Source organism: Enoplosus armatus, chromosome 7 (assembly GCF_043641665.1).
Source record: "Enoplosus armatus isolate fEnoArm2 chromosome 7, fEnoArm2.hap1, whole genome shotgun sequence".
Taxonomy (NCBI): domain Eukaryota; kingdom Metazoa; phylum Chordata; class Actinopteri; order Centrarchiformes; family Enoplosidae; genus Enoplosus; species Enoplosus armatus.
This window is the reverse complement of record NC_092186.1, coordinates 6,432,683-6,455,009: the sequence shown is the minus strand read 5'-3', so window position 1 is coordinate 6,455,009 and position 22,327 is coordinate 6,432,683. Positions and strand designations below refer to the sequence as shown.

Here is a 22,327-nt window from a genome sequence, read left to right as displayed (position 1 = left end):
TTATTATTGAAACACACTTATCGTTATCACAAACACGGGTGACGCCTATAACTTTCACTACTCACTTTAAATAAGCTGCTTTCTCAAGTTCAGTGAAGATAACTGGGTTTTAAGGCAGCAGAGAAACTTGAAATAGCTTAAAATGTTTAACACTGTAAATGTTCTACTGTATATCTAATAATTGTCTCAACAGACTGCTGTACTGTGGTGAAATGTTTTTGTAATGGACAACAAGCACCTAACGTCCTCATCATCACAGCAAATCTGTCAATTCAGTCTATTAATTATGTATACTAACGTGCTGTACCAGTATGTGCCCACCTGTCCTGTCTCAGTAGTTAATCTTTAGTACAGGCTGCACATGTAATGTTGAGAGCAAATCAGAGCTTTAATTCAGTTGAAGTACCTTGAGGGCGGAACACAATGATCTCTAATGCAAAAAAAAAAAAAGAAGAAGAAAGAAGAGCATCTGAGGACAGAGATGGATCGTACACAACAACACACCCATACTCCCTCCTGTCTCCTGCACACACACTGGCCCATATTCACTCTATATCCTGGCATTAAGAGCAAGTCACATCACATCTAGACATCAGCCAAGTGATGCTCTTAACTGTCACGAAAGTTAAACGTTGAGTTGACAGAAATGTACATTAATTCAAACATGACAGAACATGTAAACTGCATCATCTGAACTGCAAACGACGTAATCACAAACATTATATCTCAGGAACTCCCTCACTATTTCTAGTGATTTGTGACATGACATGTCTAAGGCTCCATTGTCATTCTGGTAACGGCTTTAACTGCAGCTAAGGTAAAGTCTTGACAATCAAAGAATAAAATGATTACAGGTACACATGTAATCTATGGAAACCAAACAAAATAAATACACTTATTGGATATTTGTCGAGTAATGTCACCCCCTTTGAATCGTCAGGTGACCTAAAAGTGAAACTTGAGTTTTCTTTAGGGGCTAAGCTGCATAACTTTGTGGGTGCTCATTTATCTGGCAGTTAAGCCTGTTTTCAGAACATCTTTTACAACTTGAAGAGCAGAAATATGGACGAGGTGCTTCGCTCCAGGCCAGAGCAGCGCTTGATCCAGGATTAGAGACACGTCCTCATTCTGGGAGGAAACATGTTAACCCCTTCAAACCCTAAGGTTATGATACATGATACTAAAGGAGCTGAATTTAACCATATATTCTACCTCGTGGAGTAACAGCTGCGTGTATTCCCGGGACGCTCACTACTTAACCTTGTTTCCTGAAGAGAAAACCTTAGATTGTCTGCAGTCACTTGTATTTGTCACTCAGGAATGGATGTGTAAGTTGTGAACAAAACTGTATTTTACCAGTGTACAATTTCAATTTTGAAGTGTTAAAGCGATAATCCCATAAATATATTTTCATGAAATCAACTCTTGTTTTTATTTATGGCTGGCATTTTTCAGCAATATCCATTCAATGTATTTAAATTATGTTATTACCTCTCTATATATTTCAGTATTTGTAGTTGTATGTAGTTTTTATTGTTAATGGCGGGGTCCGCCATTCCTCTGCTGGATCCAAATAGCCAACCTATGCATGAGCGATTCAAAGAAAACCATGCATGCATGCAATACAGCGTGACTATTTTTAGCTTTAACTCAGTGATATCAACCTCACTGTTTGCTGTTCCCTCCTCTTTCAAATTCAGTAATTACATAGCAGTTATTAATCCCAGAAACACTCTGTTACTTTGACATGTAGGAGTCAGCTTGTTCTCTGTCTTACTAAGAGTTTGATGGAGAGCTAATGTCAGTTTGGTCTCAGTGCGTTCAGTAGATAGACTGGTCCCGTGTAAGTGGTAGCTTGTCACAAATGTAGGTACTGTGCATGAAATCAGATTGCAGTTTCAATAATTATTGATCAGCGTCTTGTTGTTTGGCTGCTCTGTAAACAGATACACCAGTTGCTCTTCCATTATATTTCTGACGAAGTAGCTGCTCAATGAGAGTTTCCCGTAATATTAAATCGAACTTGCTAATACCAACAGTAAGCACAGGTTTCACTAAATCAACCTGGACTGATGTCATTAATATCATTATATAATAACTTTGAATGTGTACTCATTAACTGCAGCAACACGACACCACAAGTCACAAACATGAATTCTTATTTCAGTATGGACAAGGTCAGGGGACGATAACAAAAACAGTGCATTAGAATCTGCCTGAAAAATCAGCATATTTTATACCACTAAAAAGGAAAAGAGAACCAAACATGTAAGCCTATATGTAACAGATGATACCAAACAAGGTAAAGCGTCACACAGTAAAGACACAAATCAAGGGGAAATTCCAACACTGTACACACTGTAAAAATACACTACGAATGATACGACTAAACTGACAAATGTGCCCCCATGCTCCAGTGAATCTCTAAGGGGCAGAATGGCATGCACACCGGGGGAGGAAGAAAGGAGTCCCATTGCGAAAGAGTTGAATTACCATATCACTGAGGAGCAAATACAAAGCTCCTTGAGAGCAGCGGGGGATCCGTCATCCAGTGAAGAGCGGTGTTGAAATGTGGATATTTCTGAGTACTCAGACACCACACACTGGTAATAAGCAATGGGGGAGATCACACAGTTGTTTAAACCTCATACAGAACATTCTGAGAATCCAGGATTCAATGTGACACAAACCTGAATATAGAAAAACCTTTCGTCAATCCTTAGAATATGAATAAACTCTCCGTAAAAAAACATGAATTCAAGACTTATAAATTATAGAAAATGTTTTGAAGAACATCAAAACTATTATTTATAAATGCAGAGGTGTTAGAAGCCAATGTTTCCTCGAGCCATGCAGTATCCCAGTTTGTTCTGGTTACCGAGGAAAGACATGAGGCCTACGTAAGCCTCGACTTGAATGGGCTGATTCAGGACCAGGACGCCATTGGCCTTCCCAGGAACCGGCTTCCTGGCGTGGACTTTCTGCGCAGCATCCTTGAGCTGCTCTCGAAAGTTATGGATCTGTTGGGGAAAAGGGTGGGAGGATTAGCTCGGTGACTCAGTTAAGGTGCGGCACACAAAAGGTCACAATATGTTATTTTAGTGGGATCAACTACATTTGAGTCAGCAATATGGATTCTCACGTAATGATTAAAGTTGCTCTGAAACCCCTCAGTCCAGACTCAAACTGAGCGCAGAGCGTCACCTTTTCAATTTAACACCCTGCAAGAGAAGGGTCATCCTGTTAGACCCTTCCTTTTTTTTTTAACACCAGATGAAGACAAAGAGCAGCACTGGGTGTCTTTATTATCTTAAAAATCAAAATGCGTTGAAACTAAATGACTAAAATCACATTAAATTTGTTGGCAAATGATTCAGTCATGGCAGAGTCATTTTGAGAGTCAAATTAATTTAAAAGTAGTTACTATTATCATAGTGGCCGTATACAATATTCCTAAAATTACCATGGGCTGTGGCGGCATTCAGAATGACAGCATTTTCAGAATAGCCACAAATTAATAAACTAGGCAACGGAAAATTGGATCGCCAGAATTTAGTTGAACTTCAATCTACAGTGCAGATCCACACGCCCACAATAATTGAAATTGTAGGCTAAACGATAAGACATACAGACATATAATATGTAAATTACATGTTGTACTAAATAGTCATATGGTCGCCAATCGGTGCACAGAGGAGAAAAATATTCAAAAGCTGACATTTTATCTTGGGCGGATGTGGGTGTGCTTGCTAGTCAAAAATGGTTGGCAAGCAACCTCTTGTGATCTCAAGTTGGAAAGAATTGAGATTTTTTTATTTTTAATGAATTTTTCAGCCTGAGCTGACAAGAGATATGTTTGAAAAGTAGATTACATGGTTGCCACAGACATTTAATAAGAGACAACTACATGGCTTTGCTTCAAGAACCAGACTGACCTTAAGACTAGACTATTTTTAAGGCATAAGGAGTCTTAACCTACACTATGTATTTAAGTAAGTGGTCTTCTAAAAATATTTAAATTCAAGTTGGACTTAAGGCAGATCACTGCACTGGTAATAAGAAACATAATATTTGGTGCTACAAAATGTTTAAACCAAGTTGAGTTAACCTTATTTTAAGAGGGTGGAGCTTGTTTGCATTGGAATAGTTTCAGGTTTACGCAGGCCGAGGTCGACGGCTGCCACCACTGTGCTGCGATTTCCACTCGAAGCTCCTCACCGTCACGAGTTAAGAAGCAAAAAAAAATCCACATCTTATTAACTCCTAAACTGGGCTGAATTGAATTGAAAATTGAATTTATTCTTGAGCTCCATTTGTTTTTTTTAACGTTTATTTAACCAGGAATGTCTCATTGAGATTAAAATCTCTGTTTTCAGGAGTGTCATGGCCAAGACAGGCAACCATAAAAATAAATTAGACCGATCTGAACTAACTTACTTAGTGAACTTACTGAAACTAAAACATCGAGATTCTAAAGTACTCCCGAAACATCTTCAGCCAGAGGACAGCACACACATTTTCTCCACAAATTAGGCCAAACGTTACAATTTCAGATGTGATTGTTAGAAGTTTCCAGAAGGTCAAGAGTTTTTATTAGTGTTGAGACCAGATGGTGTTTTCTGTGACCTTATCAAGTCATTTTTGCCCACACCACTGGCAGATTTCTTAGTTTGACACTAAATTTCTAGATTACACAGTATTTAGCTTGTTGATAAATACAGTATTCAGCAGTGTGTACTACTAAGTCACCAGACTAAGGTTCCTGATCAACACTGTAGACCATAATTCTTGGCTTAATCGGAAGAAAAGCAGAGGTCAGGGGTCAAATCTAATTTACCCATCAGCTGTAATCACTAAACTGTCTACAGTGAGGACATTCTTGCCCAACAGTGTCATATCATAATTAAGATGACACTGCATTCTTAGCAAATGTTCTTCCAGGTCTCTGCACACCTGTTTTAAGTCAGGCTCAGTTGCTAGTCAACATTTGTGTGCAGTCATTGAAATGTGTGTAATTCCACCACCCTCTCTCCTACTCTGCATGACAGCAGAAACATTACAAAACATGCCTGACACTGCTGAAATTGCATTACATAGTGCGGGATTGCTCCATTCTTCTCTCTTCCTCATGCTGAATCATCTGCTGTAATTGCTCATAAGCATCTTGCTTATGTTGAAACTCCTGTAGACGTTTTACAAACACATCATATTCTTGTGATTTGGTAACGAAACACAAATTTGTCAGCACAAGTGATCTGAATCTAAAACTAAAAAGTAGTGTGAGGGCTGGTTTTATATGTTTATACTTTATATCTGGGCCGTCTTAAGACTCAGATGAGTATTTTATTAGGTGATGAAAATGACAGATTACACATGAATGATATCTGATGCCTAAATTCCAGTAAGTCATTTCTGTGCGGTGACTCATTTGACCACAAGATGAATCTCACGACTGTTGTTTTTTTGACAATAATTAAGTGTCTCCATGACTCTCAGATTACACACCTCCACCTGCATTAATCATAAAACACAATATAATCAAATCAAATATTTCAACAGATACATTCTAATTAAAAAGGTCAGTTCACCCTAATCACAAACTTTCTCCAAGCTGCTGTTCCATAGATTTATGTAGTGAGATGTGTGATAGTCCCAATGAACGCTGCTGACAGTGAGGTCTGTGGATTATTCTCAATGCTACGAGCCCCACAAATGAAATTCCTGCCACCTTCGTTGCGCTGGTGTTGTGGCAGACACAGACATGGCTCTGCACACGTTTTTTTGTTGTTGTGTGATTTGGTTGTACTGAGCCTTTAAACAATGCCATACTGTTATCACTGATCGATCAACTTACGTCGCAGATGGCAGCGAATGTGTCACTGACGACCCTCACGGGGTGGTAGATGAAGGTGATGAAGGGGAAGTCAGTGGCGAAGGGGTTCCACCTGGAGATAAAGAAGGGCTCCCTCAGCCGGTCCCAGAAGACTCGCACCCCCTCCCCCTCTCTCCTAAACACAGGAAGAGACAGAGGAACACAAATGACAAAGCGCCGTATGTGACACATTTGACTCAACCATGTGACCAAACTTCAGACTCCATTTTTCATGTTGTCACCACATCAATAACATTACTCACTGCTTTCCACAAATAAGGTCTTGTTTTGTTTTCCATTGAGAATTACTCAACACAGAATATAAATGCTTTATATGCCTCTGGCCACATCCAGAATAGCTACAACTTAGAGGCTGTCACAATTGATGAAATTTAGCTATCCAGCTAACTCTGGGACAGTCAATGACTGTCCATTGTCCCTTCTAAATAAACAAATAAATAAATAAAATACTCTGTCACACTTAGCATATTCTTTGTCACAGAGCCAAAGCAAGAGAGCTACCTAGGGAGACTGATCCTGGCTAAAGCTAAATGTAGTTACTTTTTCCCCCTGGCTTTATCTGTATTCTGTCAAATATATGTTTTAATGAACTGACATCTTGTTAATTCAGTTTGTTATCACAAAACTAACTTAGAGAGTCAGTAGTTATATCGATTCATGATGGGGGGAACAAATCAAAAAACATCTGAACTAGACCTGCTCAAAGGTAACTGGCCCATCTTCACAGAGTAGCAGTGACTGTGACCTCTGTGTTTGATTCATTTGACACATATTCAAACGGAGATACACTTAATCCCTGTGAACTTATTCAAAAACAAGTCAAAGTTTATTTTCTTTAACAAGTTCAAATGTAAAACAAAGCTGACAGAACACATTTGCTTATAGATATAGCCTTTTTATAGGTATTGTTTATGATCTATTCCAATGATTTCTGGGGGCAAACTAATCTGTCTAAAAGCCATAAATAAAGGTACAACCTATTGCGCTGTGTGCAGCCAGCCCTTTTCAACTTTTCTTACTTTCTTACGTCTGTGTGCACAAATAAAAATGTATAACTACCTTCTGATATGAAATTCCAAAAACCTTCATGGACCATTATTTTTGCTTCAGCATCATTTCACATTATTTCCCCAAAAGGGGGACTACCTGATCTGTTGGTTCCATGGTAACCTCATGTCCTCAGGGCAAATACTTAATGTGAGGGCAATCTCATGTTTACCAGGCTTAGAGGTAATCCATAGTGTGTTCATCGTATTCTCTTTCTTCTGCTGTTCTTTCTTTCGTCATTTTAGAGTAAATACGGTAGGTTTTAATGGATATACCCTGGGGTCATATCTTTCCTCAGCCTAATGAAACCTCAGAAGACAAACAGAGCCCATCTTTGAAATGATGTTGGTGTTGATCTACATACGTGGAGATCCTTACAATTCTCTATTTACTGTTTGTCCATCAAATGTGATCTAGGGCTCTCATACCTCTTAGACATAGGGGAATGCAGTATCTTTGTTACAGCTCAAAAGGTACAGGGGCACAGAGAGTTCAAAAAACCCCCCTCTGCATCTCTTCTTAGGCCAATGTTACGTCCCTGTAGAATATTCAAATAAACCTGAACTAAAATGTATCACAGTCTCCTCAAGTCACTGCACCTGACTGGACATGGAAATGTACCATTGTGATACACTGGTTCCATCCAAATAGGACCACATGAATTAATTTGTGTGTACCTCACATATACATACAAAGCTAAAACAATTAGTTGATTCATCAGTTGGCCAATTGACACTACTTTGATAACCAATTAATAATTTAAAGTCGAGATGAAGCAGCATTTTGAGATTATCCAATGTCTGTACCGTGACGTATTTCCAAGTGAAGCAGGGTATACTTACATAATGTTGGGAGGAAGTTGATTTCAATGCTGAAAAGTGGGCGTGTCATAACTGACGTACCATGCTGCTGCTAGCTAGCTAACAAATGTTAGTTAATGCTAGTGAATGTTAGCTCTGTGACGCTAAAAGTTTGATTGATGGGTGGATATCATGATATTATTGGTTGAAATTGGTTGTTTCAAGCTTATGTAAGCACACATCATATTTTGTTTTACAGGAAGAAAACATGATTGTATTTTGATATAAGAACACAAAGATTTTTCTTTGTGTTAACTTAACTTGAAAGAGTACTCCAATGAGTTTGCAATGCACTCCTACAACAGTCAGGCTTGTGATGGACATCAAAATTGATGCAGGAGAATCAGAGATATCGTCTTTTTTATTCCACACATTCTTCTTCTTTGTCAAAACCTGTCGCCTACATTACCCACAATGCAAGTCGACGGTCTACAGTTTGGAGATTCAGGTGTGTTATGCGAGTAGCGCTTGTTGAATGTGGAGATATGATTAATTGTACTGATGTGTGCAATATTCATTTATTGAGGGAAGCTTTTAGGGAAAGCATCCTTAGAAGTCTGTGCACTAATGCTACATGAACAGGCTTTCTATTGGACTCAAAGGAATATTTGGATTACATGCAGTTAAGTAATCTTTCCTAACAAACCTTTGTGAATTCAGGATAATTGTAACAAAACTAAACGTGGAATAATTTCATGGTGGAGTTCAGGCATTTCCAGCTACATTACCACCCGTTTCTCTTTATACGCTGATCATCTCCTGTTTAACAAAGTAGGTAAACAACTACTGAATAAACCCTGATTCAAAACAGTAGCTAGAAAAACCTGTAGTGACAGGTTTGACTCCTCAGTCCGACATAATTACACTCATAGTAGAACAACACAAAGAATAGGGTTACAATAGTTTAATTATCCTACAAAAGATTTTTTTTAAACATAAGGAGTAAATAACTGATACCCTTTCATTTTTGATTTAAAAAAAATCAGTGGTTGAATTTAAACATTGTGTCAACATGCATGAACACTGGGTGAATTCTGACTTTGCATCCCACTTTTACATAGAGGCATCGTCCATATTTCATGCAGTTTTTATATTATGTTTTTGAAGAAACTAACAAGTTAGCTCAAAGGACATACAAACACTGATTCAATACCATATGTTATGTTACGCAAGTCATTTGCCTGCTGCATACTTTTAACACTGAGAATAAATATCAATGTAGGTCTGACACCAAATCCACAAATCAGTCCTTGCTGCCTTTGTAACCTCTGCACTTTATGTGTGGAAGTACAAACACTTGGGTTTATTTAGTGCTCAATACTGTGAGACAGCTTTCAAGAGGCGACTTGCTAAACGATTTACCACAAATAAAATGTACAAACAGTGCACCTAAAGTGTAGCTTGTTATGGCAATCAAACAACCTGTTTCAGTGTTTTTGTGATTCTCTCAACAGCTGTAACTACTGACGGTGGTATTAGAGGTCTAAGCCTGTGGAATAGTCTTATCTATAATGTACCTGTTGGTTTGCATAAAACGCAACAAAGCAGATAAATAAATCAGGATGCAGACGATTTCCCAACAGTGTTCTGATTTCCTTAATGATCTATCACTCATTTTACCACGTACCTTGTGCAAGAGCATTTCCTGCCAAACAGAATTAAACACCTGAGGCTAAACAATAGTGGTGTAGCTGTTGATATGTCACGGTCCCAGGGAGGGGCTGCATCATAATGCAATCATCTAGCCCTGTTTACACAAGTACTTTCAAAATGACAATGCTGCTGCTGAACATTTTGTGCCTCCTCCAGAGCAAAGGTTGTGCAGGGAGAAAAGGGGGAGGAAAGAAAAAAAAAAAAGCTGGTACAAAAGCAAAGCCCAGGCTAAAAGACTGATTATATTTCAGCAAAAGCGAGTGAGGATGGCGGGTTTACATTTGTACACATTGCCCTTTGTAAAAGCACACAGCTATTGCTCTAGTATAAATGGGGATATAAAAAAGCTTTGGCAAATTCCACAGGTAAGCTATCACTGGGAGAGGGACCAGCCCAAACAGGCAGAGCAGGGCTGGGCTTTCCAGCCAGAGGCCTTGGAAGTCTTCACTGTGTTTATGTGGCAGAGCTGGGGTTTGGACTTTCACTGCGTCTCACTTCGATACAGTCACAAAGTACACGAATGGTGGAACGGGGTTTGTGTCCAAAGAAATGTTCAAATTGTGACTTACAAACACCTCAAGAGTGAGGCAAAACCCTCTACTGACCTTCATGCTGGAGTTCCACTTAATCCACAGTGTTTATACAAAACGCACACATGCATAAGAGAAACACTATATTCTGAGCTTAAGGGCAAGTGACGCAAAATTCCTCCCTGGGCTTTCAAGCGCTTCGGACTCATAAGTCAACACACAAGATAAATATCAAGCCCAGCTCCAGTTGTCATGGCAAGTGTCCCACATTGTCTCAGAGCGAACAAACAAATCAGGTCCGATTGCTCAATAGAGCCTGCAGGTTTGTCAGCCACCCATACATGTATCCAAGGTTTCATTCAACATGTGAAAAGGGTGGAGTGATAACTAAAAAAAACACACAAAGAATTGAGCTCACCTGTTATACACAATTTCCCTTTAATACTCAAGCCTCAAAAAGATGTTGACCCTATTCATGAAAAAGCTGCTCATGCAACCTCTGAAGCCAAAAACATACAGCCATGTTACTGTAGATGCCATGATGCAAAAGCTGTGATATCATAGCTGCAGGCTGTTGGCAAAGATATTTCCACCTCGAAAAAGCACAGAGTCCACAAGCTGAAAGCTGCTCCCAAGGTGTATGAACTTAGAGCAGCATGCCCAAAACATTATACGTCCACTGGTGTTTAGTCATTTATGCTGTGCACCCTGAGAGCAGCCGGTGTGCAGACTCTGCTCTTGATCTATGCTTTGTTCTTGGGGATGTGAGTGTTTCCTCATTCTGCTTAGTGTTAAAACAGGACTCACGCTACAGGTAGAATACAGTATCTGGAAAGAAACAGTTGCAGTTATATAAAGGATTCAGTTGCATTGTTACTTGAGAAGATTTAAATCAATATAAACTTTTTTGCAATGTATGAGGTTTCTCATCTATTAGCACTATGCCATGCCAGTCCCCAGTGTCAAAATGCCAAGGATACATTTTTTATATTTTTATTTATTCTATGTCGAACAAGTGCGATAAATCAGCCAGGTCGATATACAGGATATATAGGGAATCTTATAACGCTTGTTTGTTTATGTGTTTATCAGAAAGCTAAGATTACAAACTGGAGGCACTGGAGTTTCAAAAGGCAACGAGAGACATAAATGAGTTGCATCATGGGAAATGTAGGATCCAGTGTTCAATCTATACTAGAAATACTAGAAAGAAAAGTCAGGATGTCTTTGCCTCTGCTGCTGCTGCTGCTCACATTTTTGCCAACTGTTTATAATCTGTCCCCTGCGAGTCCCTCAACTTTAGGGAAGTGCAATACTAACTCACTGGAGTGCCTCTCTAACCTCTCTTGGACTTTCAGCCATGCAAGCTCACCGTACATTTCTATTCTTGATCTTAGCCAAGTGCTAGTCATGTCGTTCTATTCTGCCCTAACAGAGGCTTATCCAATTTTTTTGGGCCGCAGATTACAGAGCAGTAATTGAGATGAAACAGTGCCATCCTTTGTACAAAGTGAAACTTCAAGTAAGACACATATTATATAATTCTCATCCCATATTTTGTAACTTATTTACTCGAGGACAACTGACTCCTGAAAGTTTAACCTCACTGACTTGGGTCCACACTAAAATACTGTGCTTCAACATCTTTCTATTAAGTGAATGACTACTTTGCATAGTTTGATTTGGTTAAGGTGTAGAAACAGGAGTGTCAGTCCTCATTTGAAAATAATTGGTGGTGTGTGTGTACTTCCTTATTACCCGCTGAGGGAAAGAAAACATTTTAAGCACCAATTTCAGCATTTGACTCGTCTGTGTCATATCACAGCAGCTGTGGCTAAATTATAATCTGATGAGGTATCCCACAGTACATTATGCTGATGATGTCTTAAATAGCTACTAAGTACTGACTGCCCTCTGCTGTCTGAATGTGTAAGCTGCTTTAGTTTGTTTAGGTGTGGTCGGAAAGACGGCAGAATGAGAGGAGGATGGTTGTTTTTAAACCAGGTCTAAAGGAACTAATGCAAAGACTGAGTCAAACTACATATTTTACACCCTATTGATCTGTATATTAAAACAACTGTAAAAAAAAAAAATATTAAGCCCTATGAAGCCTTATTCAGAAAAAAAACTACATCTGATCAGATGAGAAGCAGAGGAGTGCAGTGCCGGGATTATTTCCAACCTTCATAAATATATATATTTCCTACAACAGTTACTGAAGCAACCTCTAGTGGGGCTTCTTTAAACCTCCACACCCAACTCTTTCAGACAGGAATAAAAAAATAGATGATGTGCTAGGTAATTAGTTTGTCTAGACTGTTTGGAAAGAAGGCACTTAAAACATTTCTTTCCCAACAGATGCTGAATATACTGTGCTTCTCCTTCATGGACGCACCTGGAGAATGTGGGATGAAAACAAAATCATCAGGACTAAAAATACTGACACTCCCTCAACACTTTCTCTTGGCATCATGGAGGTTTTGGGGATGCTGATGGAGCACAGATGAGGGTACGGGCGCCAAATAAGACGCTCCACAGAGGGAGTTTGATATTCTTTGTTCTGCAGTTGATGGTTTGGGAACAGAGGGGTCAAACATTCATTAAAGTGCTCTCAGTCTCTTTGCTACTTTTATTGTTTTTAACAACTGTGTGTCCTTTTCCAATCTTTAAACTGCATTCCCTACTTGTTTTTGCTTTGATGTATTTTAGGAAGTCTTCATAACACCTTGGCTGGGACTACAGATGAAAAATAGCCTTTTGGCTAATTCTGCCATTTTCTTTTACCATGAGTTTTTATTAACTTGAACTGTCCCTTCTCATAAACTAAACTGAAAAAGTGCTTGCAGGCTGAATTCGGTAAATTTAATTCTATTAATCCAAACAAAATGATGGCGGTGAACTTTGATTTCATGGCATTTTACAATCAAATGATAAGAAATGACAAGAACAAAAAATCAACAGGCAATGGATATGTGCAATGCCTTTATCAGTGTTGCTACAGCAAAAGAGTGTGTAGTAAATGCTTACCAACAATTATGCAACATTAAATGCAATAAAATGCCAGAAAATGGCCCTGCTTTTCTCACTGTGAAGGGGTCAAATGTGTTGCAGCCCATACAGTAGATGGACTTCCTAACAGCAGTGATTCACACAAGCAGTTGCAGAATCGTCCATGACAACATCAAACAGATGACGAAATGTGATGTGGCTGCTGCCTTGAACCGTCTCTACCAATGGTGCACACTGACATCAAGTGGTCAGATGACAACTGTCAGCTGGCAAATCAGGCTGCAGACATCTTGCGTTCTCACAATCCTGAATGTGAACAATAACACCTCAAGAGTAACAGTCAAGTGTCATTACCATGACAGCTGAAAAAGCAGCCAAATCATACTGATACGTGATCTGAGGCTTCATTATCTACATATGTAGTTAATCATGGCCTTTAGTGAGAAATGGTATTCTGGGAAAGAAAAATATTATTCCTTCACTGTCTGAGCCTTATGATGTATCAAAACTGAAGACGTCTTCGATGTCTTTTCTTTGTATTTTCTCAAAGGTCTGTCGAGTCTTAATGTAGGTTTTACTTCCAATGTCGATCAAACCACAGAACTCAATGTGAAAGACATACACATTAAGACATTCAGTATAACAGACTTCACACCCAAGACTCCAGCTAACACCTTAAAGAATTAGTTCCAGAAATGTGGTTTCGCTTTCTTGCCGATAGTTAGACGAGACGCTCAATACCACTCTCGTGTCTGTCCGTTAAAGTGGCTACAATCAATATTTTGATATCAAAATGGATCACATGACTAACTGTATCTGAAAGGTGTCGCTCGTAGTGACAAAGTTAACGGCTAGCTGGTGAACATAGTGAAGCATTTAGCAGCTAAAGAGACAGATATTTCCCTCAGGAGTTTGTGGAGACAAAAGATAATGGTACCTCGTGTCTACTGGATGTGTAAGTAGACAACTGTTTGCAAATTTCGCTACAGCAACATAATGGCTGATAATATTTCAGTGTTGTATTTCCGCTGTCGGCAGATGTTGTATGGAGTTAGCCGGGAGGTGTTGCTTAGCATAAAGGCTAGAAGTAGGAGGAAAGGAGGCAAGTTTGCTCTCACCTTTAAAGCTCACTAACAAACATGTAAGCCACACGTTTGTTTAATCCGTACACAACCAGAAATGTAAAAACAACAGTTTGTGATTTTACAAGAAGTTACATGATGCACTTTTTCTTGGCAACCAGCAGCCAAGTGCAGTGACTTCCAGTCTTTACACTAAGCTAAAGTATTAGCCTCCTGACTCGAGATCCTTACTAATTGCAAAGACACGATAGCTATACCGATATTCTCATCTGCCTCTGGGCTACAATAAAAATGTCTTAACAGAAATATTTTGAATCCCCGTATTCAAAACTCATAATAATTCACATAAACATGAAATAGTTTATAACACACTGTAATGTAGCTGTAAGCAGATATAAGGAAGTGTTTATTACTGTGAAGAATTTGTCAACGATGTCTTTTATGAAGACATATTTTATATTATTACAACTGTGTTTTACAAGGAGCCCACAGAAGGAGCTATAGTTATATATATATAATACACAAAAACTTATATCTGCTTCTAACTACGTTATAGTGTGTTTTAGAGCATTTATTAAATGTTTATATACTGCTTGTAAATGCTAAATTGGGAGACTTAAAATGAAGTGTTAGTGACAAAGGAATGTAACATTAACATAGTAGGTGAACAATCTTCACAGCCCGACTTTTAGTACTTTTCTCTCACATTGATTTTGTGATGTGGAAGCAAAGTTTGGTGTACTATTACAGCAGTGGGGAGGATTCATTTTCATATAGACATGAACTTTACTGTAGATCAGTTCCTGCCAAAAATAAGACGGAATGACCTAGACAAAAAAAAGAAGACACTTCCTGAGGGAGAGACAGAGAGGAAGACAGGGAGAAAGAGGGAGGAAGCGGTGAAGATGAAGACAGAAAGAGGAAATCTTTGAGGGTCGAGTCTTTCTCATTTGAAACCGTCTCTTTACTGTTGGACTCCCGGGTGGCTTTCACGAGCGTTTTATGTATAATTTAGCGTAATGTGCAGAGATAAAGCCTCCTATAAAGGCGGCGCGCTCTAAGCTCTTCACAGCGCATTACGTTTTATTCATCAAATTAGTTTTAGTTGGTTTGGTATCCCCTGAGCCGGCTTTAAAAGGTCTAGATGAAAGGACTACATTAATTTTGCCACTAATCAGTTAAGTGACAGCTCCAAGTGACAGCTATGCACTCCTTAGCCCGAAAAACTCTCCGCACACTTGTCTCTCTGCCATGCCTGCTTCAGCTCTGCTGTTCCATGTGTCCCTGGCTGCTCCCTACACCGATCCTCAGCATGTATCCACCTCACCACACAGCCGTCTGATGCTGCCCTCTGCACCCCGTCACTCTTTTCACTGACAACTCAAATCACTGTTGACACTTTTTAGTAAATCATGCATACCCTTGCAATCTTTGAAATTCATTAAAAAGGCTGCATGTTGCATTTTTCATTACATCTTCAAAGTGTTCACAAAACTTGAGGATGTGTTGTGTGATAGATTACTTTAAAATAAGTTCTGAAACGATTACATATTCGCAAAAAAAAGTGACTGGGCACGTTTTGTGTTAGAGCTTAATGGTTAATCATGTGCTAAAAGGGATTTTTTGCTTTTGTGAAGCAAATTAGAGCACAGAGCAGATAATTAGGGTTAATATTTGGAATTCTCCAAGTAGGATTTTTATTCTTTAATTAGCTACAATGAGCAATTTTAAAGTGGACCTACTGAAAATTACTAAAAATGAGACTGGACACCAGAGATCCAGAGCTGTCTCTATGCTATGATATGACTGCTGTTTTGTACACTGTTCAAATGTTAAGTTTAGGTGTCAGAAGCTTCCTGGTTATCATTTAAACTACAGGACATTAACCTTCTGAGGTTAAAGCTGCAGATTTTATTGATGGGAGTTATAAGTTGTTGACAAATTAAGGGCTAGCGAGGAGACTTACTGAAGCAGGGCACGCTTCGGGAAGCTGAAGGTGCCATAGGAGATGCGGTCCACAAAATTCAGTGGGATCCTCTGGATCTGGTCACAGTTGAACATGACAAAGTCGTACTTGAAGACGAGGAGAGAGTTGTCTGTGATGAGAACAAGACGCTCCTTTTCATTGTTCCAGTGGTCCACCCTGAAACAACCAGAGAGACTGCATCAGACCTACAGTAAAATAATCATTTCTTGGTATCTCTAGTTTAAATTTGAAACAAACTGAATGTATTGGCTTACTCAACTCTTAACCAGAGTTGCTTTATTTTAACAATGTTATCTGTACGTACAATGACACCAAGAACGTGTGACATGTCTGATGCCTTTGACTCCTGTATGTCTTTATGTATACAGTGTGTAAGGAGTATATCACGACAGTTCTGCAATAAATCCTTGAAGGTTATAATGTTCAGTTTTTGTTGAAACTGTTGTAGAGAGGTGACAGGTGTTTCTGTTATTTAGCCTACTCTCACTGATATGAATGGAAATAGGTGTACCTAATAAACTGGCGACTGAGTGTAGATGACAGTGTTAAGTTTAGACCGTAGAGCACAGGTTCCCAATCTTTTTAGCTTTTTATTTTAAAGTGCCACAAGCCAAAAAGATTAGGAGCCGCTGATCTAAGGACCCCTAACATTTGTCTTGTGACTTCTTGTGGAGGTCCCAACCCCTATGCTGGGAACCACTGCTGTAGAGAGTGATTTTAACTGCGTATTTGAGTCATTCAGTGTGAAGTGCAGTTCTGATGTTAGTATTCTGCAGGAGGTTATCTGTAAGTTAATACAAAAAACATGCATAGCAAAGCTGCTCAATTATGTACTGTAAAAGCTTCACAATTTCCAAAAATGCCCTTGGCAAAGATCATACAATATGCATGCAAGTTGCAAAATCTTTACAGACAAAAAAAGAAATATCTAATTAACAGAAAAACCTTTAAAAAACTAACTAAAGTCTGCTTTCTCTTACACCCTCAAAGTGTGTTAAAAAATGTCTTATTAACTGAAGTCACAAAAAGAATCATTTCACACACTCTCTTCCTCACCGCTGTGCACACAACTAATTCATGGTGGCATGGATTCTCTTGGAGTTGCTCGCTTTCTTACGGCCCGCTGAGCCGGGTTCATGTGGCCAACTCCAAGTGAAACACTCTTGATTGCTGCTGGCAGCCATGGGCCAATAAATAAAGACAGTTCATTGAACAGCCGAGGCATCATGGGAAAGGTGTGGGTGAAGAGCTTTGACTGTGCTAATTAAATGAGTTAACCTTGACTGGACACAGGCGTTGTGAATGGTACAGGGGTGTTACAGAGATCCAGGATCAGACTGTGGGTGTCTGACACACTGCTGGCGGTCGGCCTGATAACACTGAGGCCTGAGCTGATGTACCTCTGTAGGACACACTGGGATACTTTGTGGGACACAAAGCCTCATTGGGGACGCCCGATCAATTCAGACATATTTGATATTTGATAGTTATCAGTACTTTCAGAGTGGGACCACAATAGCCAATGAGCTAATGTTAGCGATGCAACCCGATTTCAAAATTGGTTAGGCTTTTAAAACTCTTGTAGTTTGGCATAGCCTTAAGCTAACTGGCTACTAGCTTTACTGTGACTACATATTTACCACACTGACACGAGATTGCTATTGATTTTCTAATCTAACTCTTGGCAAGAAGGCAACTGAGCACAATCCCCAACCCTTTTTCACCTTAAGACAGAGCCTGGCTAGCTGTTTCCCCCTGTTTCCAGTTTTATGCTAAGCTAAGCCAACGTCTGCTGACTCTAGGTTCATGTTTAGCATACAGACATGAGAGTGGTATCAGTCTTCTTATATATAAAACCACCTACTCTGTTTGTAAGTACAAATAAACATGATAAACACACACTCAGAAAAATGCATAAACAAATGGGAAATTAATCATAATATCAAGAACAAATAATAAGAGAGGAACAGTCAAAACAATAAAAGTAGATGAATTGAGATCATCTTACTCTTTCTAAAGCTAGTGACAATCCCCAGCAAAGCCAGCTTTGAGGAATTTCTCATGCTTTTCTGAAATTAGTCACCACCCTCCCTCTGGGAAATTCAGCAGCAGCGTCACTGAATGACCATATAATGCACTCTTACTGTCGGAAGAAATCCTACTTCTGTAGCCTCGATAACTGCAGGCCAAATGTAGGACAAACGTTAACGTGTGTTGGACAGAGCTGCATAAATGGGATGTATTATTCATTCTCACATGGTCAGCCTTTTAAATGTTTCCTGAAAGCTTTTGCAGGAGTGATACAACCTGACATGGCCAAGTGCACTGGGTAAATGTCCCGCAGTCACTTCATTTTGCTCCGTGTTCGAGGCAGTTAAATCACCATCTCGGCATTGACTTATGTGATATTCTTGGAGTTTGGGGTTTGATGAGGACATTGACGGTTGGGTTAATGAATGAGGACGTCTCTATCTGATAATGCTGAGGGATTATGGGCCTGTACTGTAGTATATCAGATATATATATATCACAGCGGGTTATTTGCATTTAGATAGTACATTTGTTAATGATGGATTAAGAATGATGATACTGTAACTCACTGGGCATTTACAGTCACATGATTACTGTCAGGTGTTTTTTTTTGTCTAAGAATCCCAGGTTTGTTTTCGAGTGGAAGAATTTCTCTGACAAAAACTTTCAAAAAAACAAGGTAACATTTTATTTTACCACCTCCCCAATTTAGTAGTTATAAGCAGTTTACCCAATTAATAAAGGTTTAAAACACATAATAATGTAGTTTTGAGCATATAAGACTGTTTTATATGACTACAGCCGAAACAATTAGTCGATTATCATTTGATACTCGATTGTGTAAGACATTTTTTATGCCAAAAACGCATTGATTTCAGCTTCTAAAATGTAAATATTGAATATATTAGTCTTCCGTAACTAACAGTAGACAGTATAAAGAATGATTCATAATATCATGTGATAGTTGTAATCATACAAATTACACCCTCAAATTTATATAAATAAATATCTATAATTTTATATTTGGGTAATTATTATAGTATTCATTTACTTATATAAATACTTATTTAATTTCCATGACAGCTGAGCAAACACCATCTGCTGATGAAGGCATGAGATGCAGCCGAAATATAGTAAGTGGACCTTGAACACATTTATAGACACTTTTAAACTTGGCTGTAAATGATTTGTGCATGTGTATAACAGGGGCGCGGGTGGTGGGGTCAAAGTAAAGTGATACAAGGCTTTCGTTTGGCACACATTACACTGCATGTCAACACGAACATGAAGCTGCGTAACAGAACGTGGTATCATGAACTCACTCTGCCATCAGCCAAACGCTGTGAACGTCACCATCCACTTCTTCATCCACCAGAGCTTCAATGTCTTTGATGGCCTGATTCAAAGTGCCAGGCTGAGGAGACAGAAATGCACGGGTGTCACTTTCTAATTTTCCATTGTGACAATCACAATGTGTGCACAGAAAGCTTAAGGGGTAATCTTTGAGGCAGATGTGCAGCTGGGACTGGTACTCCCAACAAAATGTCAGCGCGTCTGTGTGTCAAACAAAATAACAATAAACAACAACACGAAGCCTCGGCATACGAAAATGACTGCAAATGAAGAAAGCTGAGCGCGCAGCTTCCGTGTATAAATCTGAATAACTCAGGTGTTTGAAGAAACAAGAGAAAGCTTCAGCGCATAACACACTACACATCCAAATTGTCAGCGACGAGCATTTCTATTTTCCAATGCAATCCACACTCAAACTGTCATTTTTACGACATGCGATTCTATCCTTGCACTTTGTGTTTTATTATTTCAAAGCCAAGTTTGAGAACTTAAAAAGATTAGGAGTTCATACTGAGGGCTCCTGACAGTCTTACTGTAATCTGAGCCTGGTGCGGAGCCGGCCTGGCGACACGGGATGTGTGGCTGACTTCTCATTGCGATACAATCCAGGCCTGTGATTAACACTTCCTTTTTGACCCTGACAATATTCAGTTTAATATTGACATTGTGTCATAGAGGTGCTGTCATGATGCTGTGATGTGAGGTGTTATTTTACTTGATTGTATAACATGGTGAGTGAAATGTGGTGGAGTAGAAGTATAAAGCTACTAAAAACCAAAATATTAAAGTAGCATTTAAGTAGGCTACAAGTAAGTGCTCCTAGCTCAAGTAACGTTAGGCTAGCACTTTAATAATCTAAATTCGTTTCAGATATGCTGGCAGAATTGTTCCGTTTCACCAACAAACCACGGCAGCACAAAGTTCCCTGTTGTAAAGAGGAAAGGTGAAAGTTTTTACCCTCAACACGAAGAACCTCCTCAGTTTAAACTGGTCTAGAGATGACCCCACAGAGACGGCGCTATGATGGGAGTGTGCGCCCTCCGCTGCCCGATCCTCCGTGAGAGCAGCAGGCTGGGAGTCCTCTGTAGGGACAGGAGCCTGGGTGTCCTCGTCAGGGACAGCAGGCTGGGAGTCCTCTGTAGGGACAGGAGCATGGGTGTCCTCATTATGGACGGCAGGCTGGGTGTCCTCTGTAGGGACAGCAGGCTGGGAGTCCTCTGTAGGGACAGGAGCCTGGGTGTCCTCAGTAGGGACAGGAGCCTGGGTGTCCTCAGTAGGGACGGCAGGCTGGGTGTCCTCTGTAGAGACAGGAGCCTGGGTGTCCTCAGTAGGGACAGCAGGATGGGAGTCCTCTGTAGGGACAGGAGCCTGGGTGTCCTCAGTAGAGACAGGAGCCTGGGTGTCCTCTGTAGGGACAGGAGCTTGGGTGTCCTCTGTAGGGACAGGATGCTGGGTGTCCTCAGTAGGGACAGGAGCCTGGGTGTCCTCTGTAGGGACAGGATGCTGGGTGTCCTCAGTAGGGACAGGAGCCTGGGTGTCCTCAGTAGAGACGGCAGGCTGGGAGTCCTCGGGCCCGCAGGAGGAAGCGCTGAGCTGATGCTGCTGTCCCTCACTGGTCGCTCCGTCCTCCTCAGCTTCTGCCATGATGTCGCTCCGCAGCACCTGTTTAAAAACACCTGTTTACATTAACGCGCGGCCACGTATCAAGTGAAAGAACCACTTCAACCAGCTTCCACTACATTTTCACTTGATTTCACGACGTGTCAATCTCTCCCTCCCTTAAGTGGCGAGTGCGTGACTTTCCCAGTATCACGCACATTTCCTCCCCGAAAGACTAAATCACTTTGGTTCAACGTTACAACGTGATAGTAACAAAGAGGATTCACTTACCACTGATTATCGAGGCCAGAGAAGGTGTTGAGGAGTAGACAGAGACAGCAGCAGCAGGTGTATAACTTCCTTGTTCCGCGTCTATAGTTTGTTTAAGTGGGCGTGACGGCGGGCTGCAGAGTCCCAGCGCATGTATTCATGTGTATGTTGTGAGGCTGAGGAAAGGGCCCACTTTTTCATTGTGTGAACGTGCATTTTGTGAGTAAATAATCACCCCAACGTGCTCAAAGGTGCATGAGGGCATGATTAACCTGTTAGGCGGCCCCCCCTCACCTCCCCACTGTTTGTTCTTTGTGCATGTATGTTTGAGTTTGGCAATTTGATTAAAATCATCATGTGAGCACAATATAAGTAAAGAAAAAAAAATTAAGATAAAGACAGAGCCACTAAATTAGATAATAATGCAAGACCCACCTCTACGGCTGTTATTGTACATTCAAATTTCTTGCAAATTTCTTGCAAATTACGTACAAACAGATGACACGCAGTGAATGTTTTGTGTGTGTTCATTTTGATAGAAATCTAACATTGTAGAAAGTATGTATCCAGGGCCTTCCACATACATTTTGCCATTTATTGTACTGTGCAAAAGTTTTCCATGTTGATGCTCTTATTTTCTTCTAGTAGTCAGGACTAAATGACACTGGAAACACTCCATGTACTGTCATGTTGACAGGATCTATCTGGGTTGTATAGTGTCATCACCAGACTGACTTGGGGAAATTTGCATATTCAGGGTCAAATTCAACTAAAGTCTGCCAGCTTGAGCACATCAGACAGAAGGTCTGATCTCACCTGATGCTAATCAGTTCCTTTAGTGACACTACAGTCATTTACATTGTATGTAGATAGCCTGTCACAACACAGGAAAACCCCAAACAGCTTATACCACGATGAACAGGATCAGCATCTTTAAACAAATGGTCAAATATGTCAATTTGCACACTGTTCATATATATAATCTTTATATAATAGTAATAATAAACTATAGA

General features: G+C 39.9%; 1 protein-coding gene across 1 annotated transcript; it reads right to left on the bottom strand.

Annotated features, from left to right (window-relative positions):
- Positions 1–2,183: 2,183 nt before the first annotated feature.
- On the bottom strand, positions 2,184–21,089 carry tprg1 (tumor protein p63 regulated 1). Its single transcript, XM_070909296.1, has 6 exons — positions 20,976–21,089; positions 20,403–20,570; positions 19,415–19,506; positions 16,041–16,217; positions 5,855–6,008; positions 2,184–3,020 (listed from the first exon to the last, which is right to left on the bottom strand). Exons 1-6 carry the CDS (start codon positions 21,087–21,089, stop codon positions 2,826–2,828), a joined length of 900 nt encoding a protein of 299 aa, XP_070765397.1. The 3' UTR covers positions 2,184–2,825.
- Between the last annotated feature and the right edge of the window lie 1,238 nt (positions 21,090–22,327).

What these genes read in the sequence shown, in the direction of transcription:
- tprg1 (XM_070909296.1), bottom strand. Translation starts at nt 21,089, where the DNA reads ATGGCAGAAGCTGAGGAGGACGGAGCGACCAGTGAGGGACAGCAGCAT. An exon ending in AGCGTTTGGCTGATGGCAGA is followed by an intron (nt 16,218 to 19,414) that starts GTGAGTTCATGA and finishes TGGTTGTTTCAG; the next exon opens with GGTGGACCACTGGAACAATG. An exon ending in CCGAAGCGTGCCCTGCTTCA is followed by an intron (nt 6,009 to 16,040) that starts GTAAGTCTCCTC and finishes TCCTGTGTTTAG; the next exon opens with GAGAGAGGGGGAGGGGGTGC.